At 44.9% G+C, this 18015-nt stretch overlaps 1 protein-coding gene across 1 annotated transcript; it reads right to left on the bottom strand.

Moving 5' to 3' along the window:
* Nucleotides 1–4697: 4697 nt before the first annotated feature.
* Nucleotides 4698–12731, bottom strand: LOC120943503. Its single transcript, XM_040356843.1, has 2 exons — nucleotides 12030–12731; nucleotides 4698–5739 (listed from the first exon to the last, which is right to left on the bottom strand). The coding sequence occupies exons 1-2, from the start codon at nucleotides 12069–12071 to the stop codon at nucleotides 5020–5022; spliced, it is 762 nt and encodes a 253-aa protein (XP_040212777.1). The 5' UTR covers nucleotides 12072–12731; the 3' UTR covers nucleotides 4698–5019.
* Between the last annotated feature and the right edge of the window lie 5284 nt (nucleotides 12732–18015).

Genomic DNA, 18015 nt, shown 5'->3' with positions numbered 1-18015 from the left:
TCAGACGGCGTAAGAGACTTACGCCTGTCGGATCTAACAGATATCTATGCGTAACTGATTCTAAGAATCAGGCACATAGATACGACGGCACAACGCAGAGATACGACGGCATATCTGGAGATATGCCGTCGTATCTCCACTGAGAATCTGGGCCTTAGTGTATAATATAAATGGGCTCTGAAGTAACTCTCATCCAGATGAAACTGGTTCTTTGAAATGTCTATGCACCACATATGATACAGCTGCTGTAACTGGCATCCCCTGAAGCTCAGGGGGCATGTCTGATGCCCCGTACACACAACCGTTTTTTCTGTCGAAAAAACTACGATGAGAGCTTTTCGTCGGGAATCCCGACCTTGTGTATGCTCCATCGGACGTTTTTTTGAGGGGGGGGGGGGGGGAGCAGGATCTCTCCCCATTCCCCGTCAGGAAAAAATCCTAGCAGGAAAACAGTTAGTCTGTAGGCTTTTCCGACAGGAAAAAAATGTGCGCATGCTCAGAATCAAGCCAACGCATGCTCAGAAGCATTGAACTTCATTTTCTTTGCTCACCATAGTGTTGTACATCACCGTGTGTATGCAAGGTAGGCTTGACGGGAAAATTGCTTGTGTGTACGGGCCATCAGACAGTCTAAGCTGGTCATACACTGATCGACATTCGACCCGTACAGCAGGGTTTTGGGGGATGTATGCACCAGTGTTTTCCAACAAGCACCAAAGGCAAATAAGACGAAGAAGTGAGGCTGGAGTTTTGCTTTAGCTATTCTAGGCACTGTAAGTATCTTTCTTTCAAAATGAAAATATTTAGACTGTTTTCAATTAAATAAAAATGCAAAAACACCATTATTGTTTCATAAATGGTATTTCAATTTTATTGCTCTTGAACACAATTACAGTTTTATAGAGATTTCCAGCTATCCATGACATATACACATAATGACTCAAACGTTGCATTTAATAAAGATAAACATGTTGTTCCAAAACAAAGCCAACTTATTAGTTCAACAAATTACATTTATTGAGGCTGCAAGAAAATTATGACTTTAATACAAATGGTAAAACAATTGATACATCTCCAGAAATAATAAACATAATAGCACACAAAAACAGAAACTAAGCAGGAGCATGTTGAGGGAAACATTTGAGAGCGTTTAAAGTGGAGTTTCCATCCCAAATTTTTTTTTAATTATTGTGCTCATTAGACCTAAAAACCTACTCATCTGGAAATGCCTGTTGCTATGCGGTCCCACAAAATCTGCCTTTGGAATCACTTAGGATTCTGACATTATCTCCCTCTAATGCTCCTGGGAAATGTGTGTCATTTCCCAGGATGCAGTGGGCTACCCAATTATCACTCCCCATCCAAGACTTCCAGGAAGTAAGTGCTTGTGGGCTTCACAATGCCCACAAGCAAAATGACAAAGGTGTGGACATAGTTTTATAAACTATATTTTTTGAATAACTATGCGGATTGTTATTATAAAAACGCAGGATGAAAGGACATACATTTAAAAAATGCTAATTGTGTGTGGAACCCCGCTTTAACTGCTTACTACCCCGCCTAGAAAAACGGCTGCCAAGCAGTAGTTTTCCCATTTTGGGTGGATGTGACATGCTGCTTGCTTGATCTGTCACCCACTGTGTCCACCGGACACAGCAGATGACAGATCGTTGTACCGGGCCAGCCCTTGTGTCATGTGATCGATGCGGCCACTCACAGGGATCACAGGTCGGTTGTACTCAATGAATGTCTTTCGGTCATAGCCATTCAATGTGTACTTTGTAATAATCACTGTGCTTAATCACAGTGATCACATGGTACAGACAGGATCAATCACAGAGCATTTGTATCATGTGATAGCTGTGAGCAATCACACTGGAAATGGATGAGTGCAATTCATAAAAATGGTTGCTTATAATAGTGATCATCACTGTTATAAGCAATCAGTGTAAAAACAAAAAAACACATCCTGATCACCTCCCCAGAGAAATAGAGTCACTATGGTAACACTGTACTGCTCTGGCAAAAAAAAGTATTCGTTTTAATTTACTCATACTGTCACCAGTTAGTATGCCTGATCACCATGAACCAGTCTGATGATGATGCTATACTGCTCTGGTGACAAGATAAATAAAAGTGATTTGTTTTTTTATTATTTACAGTATTCATACCCCTTGAAATTTTCCACGTTTTGTCATGTTTCAACTAAAAACAAATGTATTTTATTGGGATTTTATGTGAAAGACCAACACAAAGTTGCACATAATTGTGAAGTGGAAGGAAAATGTTAAATGGTTTTCATTTTTTTTTACAAATAAAATATCCTAAAAGCGTGGTGTGCTTTTGTATTTAGCCCCCTTTACTCCGCTACCCCTAACTAAAATCTAGTGGAACTGATTGCCTTCAGAATTCACCTTATACGTAAATAGAGTCCACCTGTGTGTAATTTATTCTCAGTATAAATACAGCTGTTCTGTAAAGCCCTCAGAGGTTTGTTAGAGAACTTTAGTCAACAAACAGCATCACGAAGGTCAAGCAACACACTCGACAGGTCAGGGATTAGTCATACACTCTACAAATCTGGCCTTTATGGAAGAGTGATTTTTTGGAAAATTAAGAAGTTACAGTGCCTTAAAAAAGTATTCATACCCTTTGAAATGTTCCACATTTTGTCATGTTACAACCATAAACGTAACAGTATTTGGCCTGTCCTGGAATCTTAGGGCCTCAAGAAATATGACAGGCAGTCAGTACATCAGGATGGCTCAAGTTTCACATATACATACCATAGTTTGTAGACTAGAACTCTCACACAGACTAAATATTCTAACATTGATTTGGGATATACTCCCGCCCGTAGACCCCAACAGCCACTGGCCAGGGTTGTCAGGAAGAGGCTCTATCCCCATCAACATGGGGGCAAGGTGCTTTGGGGTGGTGGGGGTACAGGGTCCCCCTGCCTCAAAGCACCCCTCCCCCTTCATGTTGAGGGTAGGTGGCCTGGTATGGTCCAGGAGGGGGGGCCACTCGCTCGTCCCCCCCCCCTTTTCCTGACCTGCATGCTCGGATAAGGGTCTGTAATGGATCTTGGGGGGACTCCATGCCATTTTTCTATGGCGTGAGGGTTCCCCTTAAAATCCATACCAGACCCGAAGGGGGAAAAACCCACACCAGTTTTTGTTTTCTTCATTTTGGCGAGGGGTTTCCCTTCAAGATCCTTAGCACACAAGCCGAGCCACAAGTCGGATCATCATGATCTGATTTCTAGTGCAACTTCTATTCAAATCAATGGGCTCCCATAGGGAACCAATGATTTTGAATAGAGGCATGAAAAATGCCTGATGAGGCTTAACGCAGCTGTATCCAGAGTTAAACCAAATTTAGCCGCTTTTACCAGCGTCGGGTGTTTTTAAAGCTCTCACGCTGTGCCTCAGAATGCACTGGTCTTTGTTTTGTTTTTTTTCAACCATAGAATAACATATAGCGAAAAATCAACAATGGATAGCAGCGCAGGTTATAGTATGATAATAAGCAATGCAAGTTCATACGGTAGTCCTTTGAGCATATACAGCTCTGTGTGAAGATGTACAGTCTATATTGGTGGGGCAGCCTTGTGTAGGGAGTTGAAGCCACTCCTGAAATGTAAAAGAGAGAAAACAAAGCAACAGGCGCCTCTTAGTAAGACTGTTTAAAATTTAATAGCATTAAAACACTCACATATAAAAATCTTATGTCAAGTGCAGGGGAGTCCAGTGGAGTCTGCAGTCCGGATGGTAGTGAGCTCTATTTCTCCATGTTGCCAGTGTCCTGTTCCACAGGAGATTTCCGGTATTCGGGCGGGATCCAAAACGAGGCTTGGAGCGCATCTGGACAGTTACAGAGAGGGCTGGAGTGCAGAGTTCAGTAAAGTGACTGTACTGCCGTAAAACAAAGCGTTTCTGAGCATACAAACCAAGGGAATACACAAGGTGCGCGCTCCTTTCTCAAGCTACGGTTAAGGGCGGTATGTGGTCTATTTTGGTGCCTTGATAGCACTGCCACCTAGTGGTGAAAATCGATACCACTAGCTGTGTTAACACAGGCGCAATATATCATTATGATAATGGGAAAAAAATAAAGTGTGTATACATGTATATGCTTCACTATAAACTTTTTCAAGAAATAACATAATATTGGTAATGGATATTATGATACAAAAGCAGAAAACATAATAATAAAAACATATCAAAAAATGACCATACACTTCAAATATTAATTAATAAGATTCAAATATCAATCAATAAAGCGAAATATTAATATATTAAGAAACCTAGATACCAAACGCAATGGCTATGTTATACACTAGAATATAAAATTAGCACTAGATGGGTACTAAGCTTAAATATTATGGCCCCGATTCTCAAAGGACTTACGACGGCGCAGCACCATGTACGCCATCGTAAGTCCTAATCTGGGCGGTCGTATCTATGCGACTGATTCTTAGAATCAGTTACGCATAGATATCCATTAGATCCGACAGGCGTAAGTCTCTTACGCCGTCGGATCTAAACTGCAATTTCTTTTTTGCCCGCTAGGTGGCGCTTCCGTCGATTTCCGCGTCGAGTATGCAAATTAGCTAGATACGCGAATTCCCAAACGTACGCGCGGCCGACGCAGTAAATTTACAACGTTTACGTTAGGCTTTTCCCGACGTAAAGTTGCCCCTGCTATATGAGGCGCAGTCAATGTTAAGTATGGCCGTCGTTCCCTCGTCGAAATTTTAAAAAGTGTCCTACATACATTAGTATGTAGGACAAATAAGGCCATAAACTACAAAGTCAGAACTACAATTATAGAAGTCCCATAGGATATAGGTTTTCCTTTTGTTGTGAATTGCTTCTTGCCATGTTTGACAAAAGAACAAGTCTTACACAGTGGTTTTCTACACTGGAACATGCCCCTTGAAGGAATCAAGCAGGCATGTGCCAATGTGGTCCCCTTTAGTGGCATTAATTTGCTAGGCACATTTTTTTTTTATATTCAGGGCTTTTCTATCAGTAATTCTAAGGTGGTCAGGTAGCAGAGGTCTAAGGTGTGGGTCTTCAAGCAATATTGGCCAGTGTTTCTTGAAGATTGCCTCCATTTTAGAAAAGTCAGTGTGAAATCTAGTGATAAAGCAGCCTGATTGGTGTGTTGTAAATAACGTTTATGGGCCTGGTCTACCAAAGATTCAGGATAGCCTTTATCCTTAAGTTTGTTTCTTAGTAGGCGGCTTTGGTAATCTGATGTTTTGGTGCAGTTTTCTCGTAGTCGACAAAATTGTCCTTTGGGGATATTGTCTTTCCATTTTCGATAATGACAGCCCTTATAATGGAGCAAAGAATTCCCTGTAGTAGGCTTGAAGTAATTTTTTGCATGTATTTCATTGTTTATATGATATAGGTCAAGATCTAAAAATGCTAGTTTATCTCGATCCGTAACAGAAGTAAAACTAAGGCCATATGGGTTGTTGTTACAATGGGAGACTAAATCATCGATGACATCACCCGCCCCATCCCAGATGATTATGATGTCATTGATGAATCTTTCATAAAAAATGAGGTGTTTGAGGTAGGGATTGTTTTGACAAATATGTCTATTTTCCCATAGACCCATGGCCAAGTTGGCGTAGGAGGGTGCGAATTTGGCGCCCATAGCTGTTCCCTGGACTTGCAAATAGTACTGGTCATCAAAACTGAAGTAGTTGTGTGTTAAACAGTAAGAGAGTGGATACCCTGCGCTGCCAGGTGTGCGTAAATGGTAGCTGCTAACACGGCTTATTCAAAAAAGCAAAACAACCAAAAAAATACGTATGTGTAGCGCTAAAATTAATAAATGAATATCAAAATACCAAAAAATGTGTATAGTAAAAAATAAAACACATATAACATTAATAAATGTTAGACACAAATTGTGAAACATGTGAGATTCCTCTGTAGCGAGGGGTGACAACAGTGCCAACTGGCACGTGAACTGATGCACCTAAGGTGGTATCAAACATAAAAACAAAGTCCAACAAAAACTCCTAAGTGTGATGATCCGAGGTATGTAGCAAAGTTCATCAACATCCACAAGTCATTCAAGTGAAAAGGTGAATAAATAGAAAAAGCGTGACTCCTTTAACGTGACAATCCCATCACCGGAAAAAGTGCAGGCTTACCGGAACTTGTTGACCACTGGTGGCATATGCCAAAAGAGGTCAGTCAAGGCTTTATATGACGATTGTCAAACAGCAATCCTTGGCAGGAAGCGTAGGTCCAACTGGTGGGTAGGTCCTTATATGGAATAGGTCCCCAGGAGTAAGCCGGAAGCTATACTGATGTTGGTATCCCAAAACCAATTGGCTCAGTGTGTTAGTGGTGCATAGAGAAAAATAAAGAGAAGTGGCCACATAGCGTAACTCCGTATAAAAGAAAAAATACGTGTTTATTCACAGCTAACAAACTTACATTTGGCTGGAAGTAAAAGAGCTCTTGCATGTAAATGGGGCGACAGTGGAGTCCTCCCGACGCGTTTCGTGGTCAAAAGCACATCGTCTGGGGTGTCTCTCCACTGCAGCCCACTCCAATATATGTGTAGTCCATGTAATCACATCCAATCGAATGAAGATCTGACTCACCCCAAACAATCAGCAATCACAGACAGCACATCACCTATCCAAGATGGCGCTGCAGTTTGCACTCCAAGCCTCTATATGAAACAGGAACCTGCAGTTTGCACTCCAAGCCTCTATATGAAACAGGAACCTGCAGTTTGCACTCCAAGCCTCTATATGAAACAGGAACCTCACAGAGAATATGGGTATAGTGTCTTTAACGTGGCTGTTACATTTGGAATGTAGTCATTAGGAGTGTGACATGGACATACTGAGTAAAATGAAACAAAATGAAATGCACTGGCCATTAAAATACTTGAAATGTATAAAATAAATAATAGTTGAGGCAAACTGTGAAAATTTACCATGCCACGGACGACAGATGCGACCGCGCGTGCGCCAGAGCCAAGCCTCGTTTGCATGTGCTAACAAGCACGGCAGAGCATAGTAACCATGTATTGTTTGTGTGTCGTGGATTACACTATGCTACCGCGCGTGCGCGATAGCCAAGCCTCACTCTGAATAGATAGAGGCTGCCGTGTAGTGTCCAGTGAGAGCGCGCCTGCAGACCAGGCCTCGCTCTGAGGAACCCAGATGTCTGGTAGCTAAAGTGTGCATGCGTGCGCGCCAAGCCTCATTATGAGAGAGGTCATCCGTGATTGGTCAGAGCGGCGCCCGTAGAGAGGAGTCGCATGTCCAATCAAACAAATGAAAAAATGGGGCACAAAAATAAACGGAGAATCACAAAAATAATGTCTATTGCAAAGCGCAGTATAAATGGGTAGTGTTAATACTCCCATCAGCGGCACATCAACTATAAGGGCCAGTCATAAAAATTAAATAAAAATAAAAACTTATAAAAATATCGATTCTGCGCTGGAGATGGAAATTGACATCCACTCCAGATCAGAAACAATTAGTGTTAAAAAAAAGAGTTTATTTAGAACATGCATTTAATATGTTAAAATTGCGATCTTGTATAAATAAATGTATATATAGATTATCGCTAAAAACAAATGTGTTAGAATCGCATATATAAAAAAAACAAAATATATCCCTACTACCTCATGTGATCAAAAAAATGCCTCATGTTTAGTGTGAGTCAGATCACCATATACATTGACTCTCATAGCATAAATGATTGTAAATATAACAGAATCCAGAATAAAACATTAAGCGCGTATATGATTATTGCGCGTATATATTGAATTTCCAAAGACCCAGAAAATAGAACAAATAATATGAATAGCTCATGACATATTAATAAAAGAATTTATATCCCATTCGACGTTCATTCCGAACGGGGTATATGTCTGAAGTTCGTATATCCAGAATGTCTCTAGGCGGGAGACCCCCCTAGTCATGGCTCCACCTCTCCATGGAGGAGAATATTTATCGATGACAACAAATTGTGTCCCTTTGGGGTTTCTATGATGGAATTCCCTGTAATGTCGGAGGACTGGATGTTTGGTGTCCCCGCCTATTATGAGTGCAATATGTTCGCTCACTCTGATCGAGAAAGTGCGGATGGTGCGACCGACATATTGCATGCCGCAAGGACACGTTAGTAAGTATACAATGTACTTAGTCGCACATGTACAAAATGTTTTTATAGTATACTGCTTGTTGGTAACCGTGGAGGAAAACTCCAAGATTTTTCTTGTGGTTAGAGCATTATGTTGACATACCTTGCATTTCCTGCAGGGGAAGAAGCCTACTAAATTATGAAAAAAAGAGCTTTTGACAGGAGGGTTTATTATATTTGGAGCGATTTTGCTCTGTAAGGAAGGTACGCCTTTAAAGACCACTTTAGCCTGTTCAGGAAGCAGTGGACCTAAAATTCTATCCCCTCTAAGGATGTTCCAATGCCTGTTGAAAATACTCTTAATTTGTTTATATTGAGTGGAATATGTAGTCAACATAGCAAATTTGAAACCCTCATCCGTAGGACGCTTGGACTTAACAGATATTAGTGACTTCCTGTTTAATGAAAGGACTCGCTGTAATTCTGAATCTACATCACTAATGGGGTACCCCTTTTCTAGAAACCTAGATTTTAAAATCTCTGCTTGGGCAAGATAGGAGTTATCGTCCGTACAATTCCGACGCAGTCTAAGGAATTGACTGCGGGGAACCGACCGGAGCCAAGATGGGTGGTGGCAACTCCCCGTAGGGATATAACCATTACGGTCGGTTGGTTTAAAATAGGTTTGGAAGTGGAACTTCTTATCAACTATGGTTATCTCCAAATCCAAGAAATGAATCTTAGTAGGACTAAACTCATATGTTAGGGAAATACCCCTATCGTTACTATTTAAAGAGTCAAAAAATGACTTCAATGACTCAGGGCTACCATTCCATAGGAGGAGGATGTCGTCTATATATCTAGCCCATAGGCCCAGAGATGGAACTGTCTGGGCATAGACGACATCCTCCTCCCACTTGGCCATGAAAAGATTCGCTACACTCGGTGCGAATTTGGCGCCCATTGCCACGCCCCTGAGTTGTAAAAAGAAGCGTTGATCGAACCAGAAATAGCTATGTTTTGTAGCGAAATCCAAAAGTTCGATTAAATAGTCGCTTTGAAACGAAGCGAGTGATTCTTCGCTACTTAAAAAGTGTTTTACCGCTTGTATACCTAGATGATGAGGAATGCAGGTGTACAGGGAGGCCACATCTGCAGTGACCATGATGCAACCCTCCTGTACGTCCAACCCCTCCAGAAGGCGGATGGTGTCGCCTGTATCCTTGATGTATGAAGGAGTGCGTTTGACTATGGGCTGGAGGTAAAAGTCTATATAACGGCCTATGCGTGAGGTGACAGAATCGATGCCGCTCACGATAGGCCGGCCTGGTGGTTGTGTAGGATGTTTATGTATTTTAGGCAAGTAGTATATTGTCGGAATTCTGGGTACTTTGGGAACCAAAAAAAGTTTCTCTTTCTTGTTGAGAATCTTAAGATCAAACCCCTTGTTAACAAGGGTCTGTAATTGTTTCTTATATGTGGCAGTAGGATTATTGGGGATTTCTTGATAAGTACCAGGTTCCCCAAGTATACGATGCATCTCTTGCTCGTATTGTGACCTGTCTAGAACAACAATCCCCCCGCCCTTGTCTGCCGGACGAATGATCAAATCCTTGTTATCACACAAAGAGCGAACGCCTTGGCTAGACAAGGGCTGCGAGGAGTGTCTCTTCTCTTTTTGATTTCTTTGTCCAACACAAGTAATCTATTCCTTTTTCTGGAAATGAGAAATCCCAGAAAGTTGGTACCAGCCTCATTGAAATATTTATACCATGATTCTAAATCTGGGTCTCCTTGTTGGGGATGGATCTCCCAACGGAGGCTCCGTGGGACCATTTGTTCAGAGATATATTGTTCCAGGAAGATCAAATCCCACTGGAGATGTATCTCTGAAGTCATGACATTTTTCAAACGCATGAATAACCCGCCAAGTTCAGTGTCATTGCCTGTGACGGTAAAGACACCGTCAAAATTCACGGTGCGGGATGCTCTGTACTCAAATATATCCATATCTCTGTGAATATATCACTGAGAAGGCTGCTGCAGTGTAGATTTTGAATAGAAAAAAACAGAAAGAGAGTGGATACCCTGCGCTGCCAGGTGTGCATAAATGGTAGCTGCTGACACGGCTTATTCAAAAAAGCAAAACAACCAAAAAAATACGTATGTGTAGCGCTAAAATTAATAAATGAATATCAAAATACCAAAAAATGTGTATAGTAAAAAATAAAACACATATAACATTAATAAATGTTAGACACAAATTGTGAAACATGTGAGATTCCTCTGTAGCGAGGGGTGACAACAGTGCCAACTGGCACGTGAACTGATGCACCTAAGGTGGTATCAAACATAAAAACAAAGTCCAACAAAAACTCCTAAGTGTGATGATCCGAGGTATGTAGCAAAGTTCATCAACATCCACAAGTCATTCAAGTGAAAAGGTGAATAAATAGAAAAAGCGTGACTCCTTTAACGTGACAATCCCATCACCGGAAAAAGTGCAGGCTTACCGGAACTTGTTGACCACTGGTGGCATATGCCAAAAGAGGTCAGTCAAGGCTTTATATGACGATTGTCAAACAGCAATCCTTGGCAGGAAGCGTAGGTCCAACTGGTGGGTAGGTCCTTATATGGAATAGGTCCCCAGGAGTAAGCCGGAAGCTATAATGATGTTGGTATCCCAAAACCAATTGGCTCAGTGTGTTAGTGGTGCATAGAGAAAAATAAAGAGAAGTGGCCACATAGCGTAACTCCGTATAAAAGAAAAAATACGTGTTTATTCACAGCTAACAAACTTACATTTGGCTGGAAGTAAAAGAGCTCTTGCATGTAAATGGGGCGACAGTGGAGTCCTCCCGACGCGTTTCGTGGTCAAAAGCACATCGTCTGGGGTGTCTCTCCACTGCAGCCCACTCCAATATATGTGTAGTCCATGTAATCACATCCAATCGAATGAAGATCTGACTCACCCCAAACAATCAGCAATCACAGACAGCACATCACCTATCCAAGATGGCGCTGCAGTTTGCACTCCAAGCCTCTATATGAAACAGGAACCTGCAGTTTGCACTCCAAGCCTCTATATGAAACAGGAACCTGCAGTTTGCACTCCAAGCCTCTATATGAAACAGGAACCTCACAGAGAATATGGGTATAGTGTCTTTAACGTGGCTGTTACATTTGGAATGTAGTCATTAGGAGTGTGACATGGACATACTGAGTAAAATGAAACAAAATGAAATGCACTGGCCATTAAAATACTTGAAATGTATAAAATAAATAATAGTTGAGGCAAACTGTGAAAATTTACCATGCCACGGACGACAGATGCGACCGCGCGTGCGCCAGAGCCAAGCCTCGTTTGCATGTGCTAACAAGCACGGCAGAGCATAGTAACCATGTATTGTTTGTGTGTCGTGGATTACACTATGCTACCGCGCGTGCGCGATAGCCAAGCCTCACTCTGAATAGATAGAGGCTGCCGTGTAGTGTCCAGTGAGAGCGCGCCTGCAGACCAGGCCTCGCTCTGAGGAACCCGGATGTCTGGTAGCTAAAGTGCGCATGCGTGCGCGCCAAGCCTCATTATGAGAGAGGTCATCCGTGATTGGTCAGAGCGGCGCCCGTAGAGAGGAGTCGCATGTCCAATCAAACAAATGAAAAAATGGGGCACAAAAATAAACGGAGAATCACAAAAATAATGTCTATTGCAAAGCGCAGTATAAATGGGTAGTGTTAATACTCCCATCAGCGGCACATCAACTATAAGGGCCAGTCATAAAAATTAAATAAAAATAAAAACTTATAAAAATATCGATTCTGCGCTGGAGATGGAAATTGACATCCACTCCAGATCAGATTAACAGTGTGTTAACAGTGTGTTAAACAGTACCTTGCACAGTCCAGGATGAAAGTAGCTTGTCCATGGCTCATATATGGATCTTCGGAGAGAAAGTGATCAAGTGCTGTTAGACCAAAAGTGTGGGGAATCGAGGTATATAAGGAGTTGACATTTAGGTATATTAGTCTTCCCACCTGTATGGTTTCAATAGGTCCAACAAGTGGGTTCCATTGCGAATATACAACTGTAAACCTTGAGCCAACGGTTGCAGATGGTGATTTATATATTTGGACAATCAAGAGGTAATACTGTCCATGACTGCAATGATAGGTCTCCCTGGAGGGTTTGTCTGGTTTTTGTGAATTTTTGGGATATGGTAGAAGTACGGGGCATGATAGTAGTTTCTACGTAGGAAAGAAGCTTCACTTTTAATGATGTTTTGTTGAATGGCGGTGTCAATGAGTTTATTGGGTTCCGTTTGGAATTCTGGTAATGGATTAGCGCTTTAGTTTGCGTTAGGTAGAGCTATCCATAAGCAAGCGATCTGCTTCCTTAACATAATCAAGTCTATTTTGGATAACGATTCCACCGCCTTTATCGGCAGTTTTAATAATTAACTGGTTTTGTGTTAAAGATTGAAGAGCTGTCAGTTCTTTGGGGGCAAGGCAACCAAGGTTAGTAGTAGGGTTGTCCCGATACCACTTTTTTAAGACCGAGTACAAGTACCGATACTTTTTTCCAAGTACTCGCCGATATCGAATACCGATACTTTTTTTTCAATGTCATGTGGCAGTTTGACAGATGGGGACTGATAGGTGGCACTGACAGGCGGCACTTATGGGCACTGACTGGTGACTGGCGCTGATGGGCACTAATAGGTGTCTGGCACTGATAGTTGGTACTTGTGGGCACTGATAGATGGCACTAATTGCACTGATAGGTGGCACTTGTGGGCACTGATGGCACTAATTGCACTGATAGGTGGCACTTGTGGGCACTGATATATAGCACTAATTGCACTGATAGATGGCACTTGGGGGCACTGATTGCACTGACAGGTGGCTGGCACTGAAATGATGCGAAAAATGACACTGAATTTATAAAAAAAAAAAGAAATGCTGCAACGCCCATCTTGGTACACCCTGCACTCCGCTGCAGCAAGCAGCAGCAGACATCTTGTTACACCCAGCCCATATAGCTCAGGCTGGGTGTAACAAGATGTCTGCTGCTGCTTACTGCAGCGGAGTGCAGGGTGTACCAAGATGAGTGTAAGGACGTTCAGCCGCTAACATGTTACACAGACCCCTCCCCCTACAGTGCAGACCCCCCTCCCCCTACAATACAGACCTCCCCCTTACAATATAGACCCCCCCTAAAATAAAGACACCCCCGTCCTACAATACAGATCCCCCCACTTCAGACCCGTAATGCTGTGCACCTCGGCAGCTCAGATGACCAGTGGGCGGCGACACAGGCTGAAGCCTGGCTTTGTGGGGGGGGGGGCATCCGTCGTCACACCCGGGACCCAGCCGTGGCTCTGACAAATCTGGGATGTGACTGTCTCACAGTCACACAGCCGAGCAGACCGCAGCCGCCTCCCCCTCCTCTGTGTATACTACAAGTGCAGCACTTGTAGTATACACAGAGAAGGGGGAGGCGGCTATAACATTTAAGTTTATAACATTTAAGTTTAGTACCATCTAGTGCCAATTTCATATTCTAGTGCAGGAGTCTCCAAACTTTCTAAACAAAGGGCCAGTTTACTAAATCCTTTAGACTTTAGGGGGGCCAGACTGTGGCCAGTGGGAGTAGAAAATGCCCCAGCGTCAGTGGGAGTAAACAATGTGTCATCGTTGATTTTAGTGGGGGTAATAGTTCCCCATTGTTGATATCAGTGGGAGGAATAGCACCCCATCATTGGTGTCAGTGGGAGGAATAGCACCCCATCATTGGTGTCAGTGGGAGGAATAGCACCCCATCATTGGTGCCAGTGGGAGGAATAGCACCCCATCATTGGTGTCAGTGGGAGGAATAGTGCCCCACCACTGGTGTCAGTGTGAGCATTGGTGCCCCATTATTGGTGTCAGTTGTGGATGGAATGGTGCTCCAAGGGCCAGATAAAGGCAAGCAAAGGACCGCAGTTTGGAGACCACTGTTCTAGTGTACAACATAGCCTTTGTGTTTGGTATCTAGGTTTCTTAATATATTAATATTTTGATTGATGTATTTATTGATTGATATTTGAATCTTATTAATTAATATTTGAAGTGTATGGTCAATTTTTTTTATATATGTTTTTATGGGAAGGCCGGCCGTAGGCTGGCCTGAATTTGTAGGAGGAGTCGGGGGGTTCATAAACCCGCCCTCCTTTCTCCTTCCCCACGGCCGGACCTTTTCGTTTTCCCCGACGTGACGTCATCAGCAAGCGACGTACCGGCTCCACGCGGCGGAGAGGCGGCTCGCACGGCTCCGAGGCTTCACGGCTCCTCGGCTCTCACGGCACTCACGGTCCCATCGACTCCAACGGCTCCTCGATCACGGCAGGTTCCCTTCTCCTCGCTCGGCCGCTACATTCAGGTATCGAGGGGAGGTGTTGTGCATTACTGGCAGCGCAGCGTCACATCGAATCGAAAAGGGGGGGGGGGTTTCTGTGGCTCTCTGGCTGCATGGTAGGTGAGGAGACCTTGGGTGAGAGGGGGGGGGGTTCTGTGGCTCTCTGACTGCATGGTAGGTGAGGAGACCCTGGGAGGGGGGGGGCGCTGTGCTCAGGGCAACCAGGGATTTCTGCAGTATTTTTTCTTACTTGAAGGAGACCATTTCATCTGCAGTTCATGCCTTTTATTCCCTGCGCAGGATGTTTCTGTAAAAAAAAATACTCCATGTGGTTTAAAATTTTTCATACATGTGTCCCAGTTAGGAGATATCTCTTGATCCTCCGCATCCCTCCAAGCTGCAGCTGGTTAAAAGTGTATTACTGGGACAGAGCCCTATAGGTGTCACTTTGAGGTCCTGGTCTCCCTGGGGTGAACCACTCCAGGTGAACGAAGTGCCTTTCCAGGTAAGCCAGCCGAGCGCATGCGTTTGTACGCTTTGATACGCCAGTCGTGGTACAATCTCCATTTCGTTTGTTATCTCTCTCAGTAAATATTGTCATTTTGATACATGTCTATCGTTTTCCTTCATGGCTATCGTTTCTTCTCTGTTTCAGGACTGTTTTCGTGCAGTCTCGTTCACGTAAAGTACAGGGTTTCGTGTCAAAACTGTTGCAGTGAGTGTCAGGCATGTCGTTTCATTTTGCAATTGTTCACACGCAGGGTGCGGGTTCCACGTCACTCAGCGGTCACGCAGGTGTCATCAGTAGAAGGTGGGGTGGAGTCGCACGGACCTTTGCAAAGGGGGGGGGGGTCGTGGTTCCACTGGGGAGTCATCCTCCACGACGGTGGGCTGGTACGGTTTGAGATGTTTCGTTCTTAATTGACTTGGTCGGTGGCAAGTTCTCCTCAACCGGCTGGTATGGGTCACCTTCTCCATCTTTTCATGCTTCACGTGGCACTTTCGTAGTACACTCGTTGTACCTGGTTCGTCCAGGAGGGACTGACGCACTTCAGTCCCTTGCATCTATTGTTTCAGGTACCAGACGCAAGGTTTTCCTGTTAGGTGAAGGACTTCCGGTAAAGGTAAGCCGGGATTCCGGGAACCTAACCCGATCTGTCCCAGGTCATCAAGGGTCTGCCTGCCACTGAGGGTCGCCTAAATCGTTTAGGTTGTAACAGGTTGAGTTGCTTCGTTTTTAATTGACTTGAGCAGTGGCAAGTCTACTCACCCGTTCGGATCCTTTTTCATCACCCATATAGTTACTCAGCAGCTCCTAAAGCTTGGGACCTGTCTCGTTTCAAGGTCCGGGGGGGGGGCCTGAGTGTTTCGTTTTTAATTTGTCTGCGTCGGCAGATGGCTCGGCCCTCCCAGTGGGGGGGGGGGATTAGGGTCGCTCCGATCCAGGTTAGGTGGGTTCAAGAGTGGGGGGGGGGATTAGGCGGTGTTTTTCTTTATTGGTCTGTGGAAGGCTCTGTCACAGTGTTTGTTTTCCATACATTTTCAGGGCATGTCGCAAGCGGCGGATATCGAGGAGTTCGTCTCGGGTTCCCCTGCTTCAGCTAGGGGGTCGGCGAGGGGGTCAGATCGGGGCTCCACGCCTACCTTGAGAGCCTGGACCGTGCCAAGATTGATTGCAGAGTTACGGCGCAGGGGCATTTCCCACCCGGCTTCGGCACGCAAAGCCGAGCTGTTCAGACTTTTGTTCCCCTCCCCGGCCAGTACAGACAGCGCGGAACAGGTCACTCTTCGGGCCATGGCCGCATCCCTGACGCAAATCCATTCCACCCTCAACTCCCTAGCGGGCTCTTTTCAGGACCTGAGGGCCAGGGTGGAAGTGCTGGAGGCCAGCCCAGTTCCTGCCCCAGTGGTCCCGGCTGTTCCGGAGGTCTTGGTAGTCCCCGAGGCTCCCACGATTCCTGGGCCTCCGCTATCAGGTACCAGTCCCGGTGTCCCTTCGGTCACCCCAGCGCATTTCATCCCGGCAGGCATCAGGAATGACATCCTTGATGGGAAGGACGTCAACCTGGCGTCCTTGTTGATAGCCACTCATGACATGGCTGACAACAAGTCCTACGCCTGTGGGGACGTTTCTGTGATTATCAAAGCCAGGGATCATAGACTGAACCGGAAGCTTTCTATCCCCGAGTTCGTGCTGGCGTTCAGCTTGTTTAGGGATGTAGTCTGCTCTGCGAGCCCCCTCAGAAGAGAAGAGTTGGACCACTATCTTTACGCTGTTGTGGAGTTGGGTCACAAATTCGGAGGCTCGGCGTTCTATGACTACCACCGTTCATTTTCCGCCAAAGCGGCCGCTTTGTGGGCCCAGCACCAGGTGGTGGCAGTTTGGAGCCGTGTAGATACGGAACTGTTCTGCCGCCATTTTGCGGGGTTGGGGTCACCGGTTTGCGCCACCTGCCAGTCGTCATCCCATACGGCCTATTGGTGCCCCAACTCGGAAGCTTAGGCCCTCCCGGGCACTTCCAGAGCATTCCCCCGGGTCTCTCCCAGCACCTGCGCAGGCACCCACTGTTGACGAATTGGGCCGGCCTATCCAGTATTTGGGGAAATCCCCTATTTGCAACAATTTTAACCATGGGGTCTGCAACTACGGTCAGTGCCGGTTGCTACATATCTGTTCAGGATGCTTCAGGGCCCATCCGAAGTCTACCTGTTCACTGAGGCTGACAAAAAATAGTTGACTAAGCCACATCAACGTTGGGTTGCTGCAGGACTGGCTGTCCTCCCACCCATCCGCAGAGCTAGGCCCTTTTTTGGTGAAGGGTTTTACTCAGGGCTTCCACACCAGGTTCATTACATTTCCACTGCAGACCTTCGAATGTCCCAATCTCAGGTCATGTTGCGGGGACTTGAGGGCGGTGGACACCTTACTACAGTCCGAACTGGACAAGGGTTTTGTCATCGGCCCTTTCGCTGTGTCTCCTTTCCAGGCTTGGAGGGTCAACCCGTTGGGTCTGGTCAAGGGAAAGTTCTCAAATAAAGATTAATCTATGACTTGTCCGCCCCTCATTGCTCCGCTGTTCCCAGCCTCAATTCATTAATTCCATCGGAAGAGTTTTCCCTTAAATATGCGTCGATAGATCAGGCCATCCAGCGAGTCATCGAGGTAGGGCAGGGCGCCTGGCTGTCCAAGGCAGACATAGCGGACGCCTTCAAACTCCTCCCGATCACGGCGTCACTCTGGCAGTGGCACGGGATCAAGTGGAGAGAGTTGTACTATTTTGCCACCAGACTCACCTTCGGGTCCAAAAGCAGTCCATGGCTTTTCGATGTGTTTGCCCAAGCGCTTGAGTGGATTCTCGTCCATAAGGAGCGATGTCATGCGGTCATCCATTATCTGGATGACTTCCTCCTCATCGAGAGTCCCCGGCGCGCCACCTTGGATTTGCAGAAACTACTGGCAGTGTTTTCTGCACTCAATGTGCC

Source organism: Rana temporaria, chromosome 6 (genome assembly GCF_905171775.1).
Source record: "Rana temporaria chromosome 6, aRanTem1.1, whole genome shotgun sequence".
NCBI classification, from domain to species: Eukaryota; Metazoa; Chordata; class Amphibia; order Anura; family Ranidae; genus Rana; species Rana temporaria.
The sequence above is the reverse complement of the archived record's forward strand: the minus strand, read 5'-3'. Positions and strand labels throughout refer to the sequence as shown.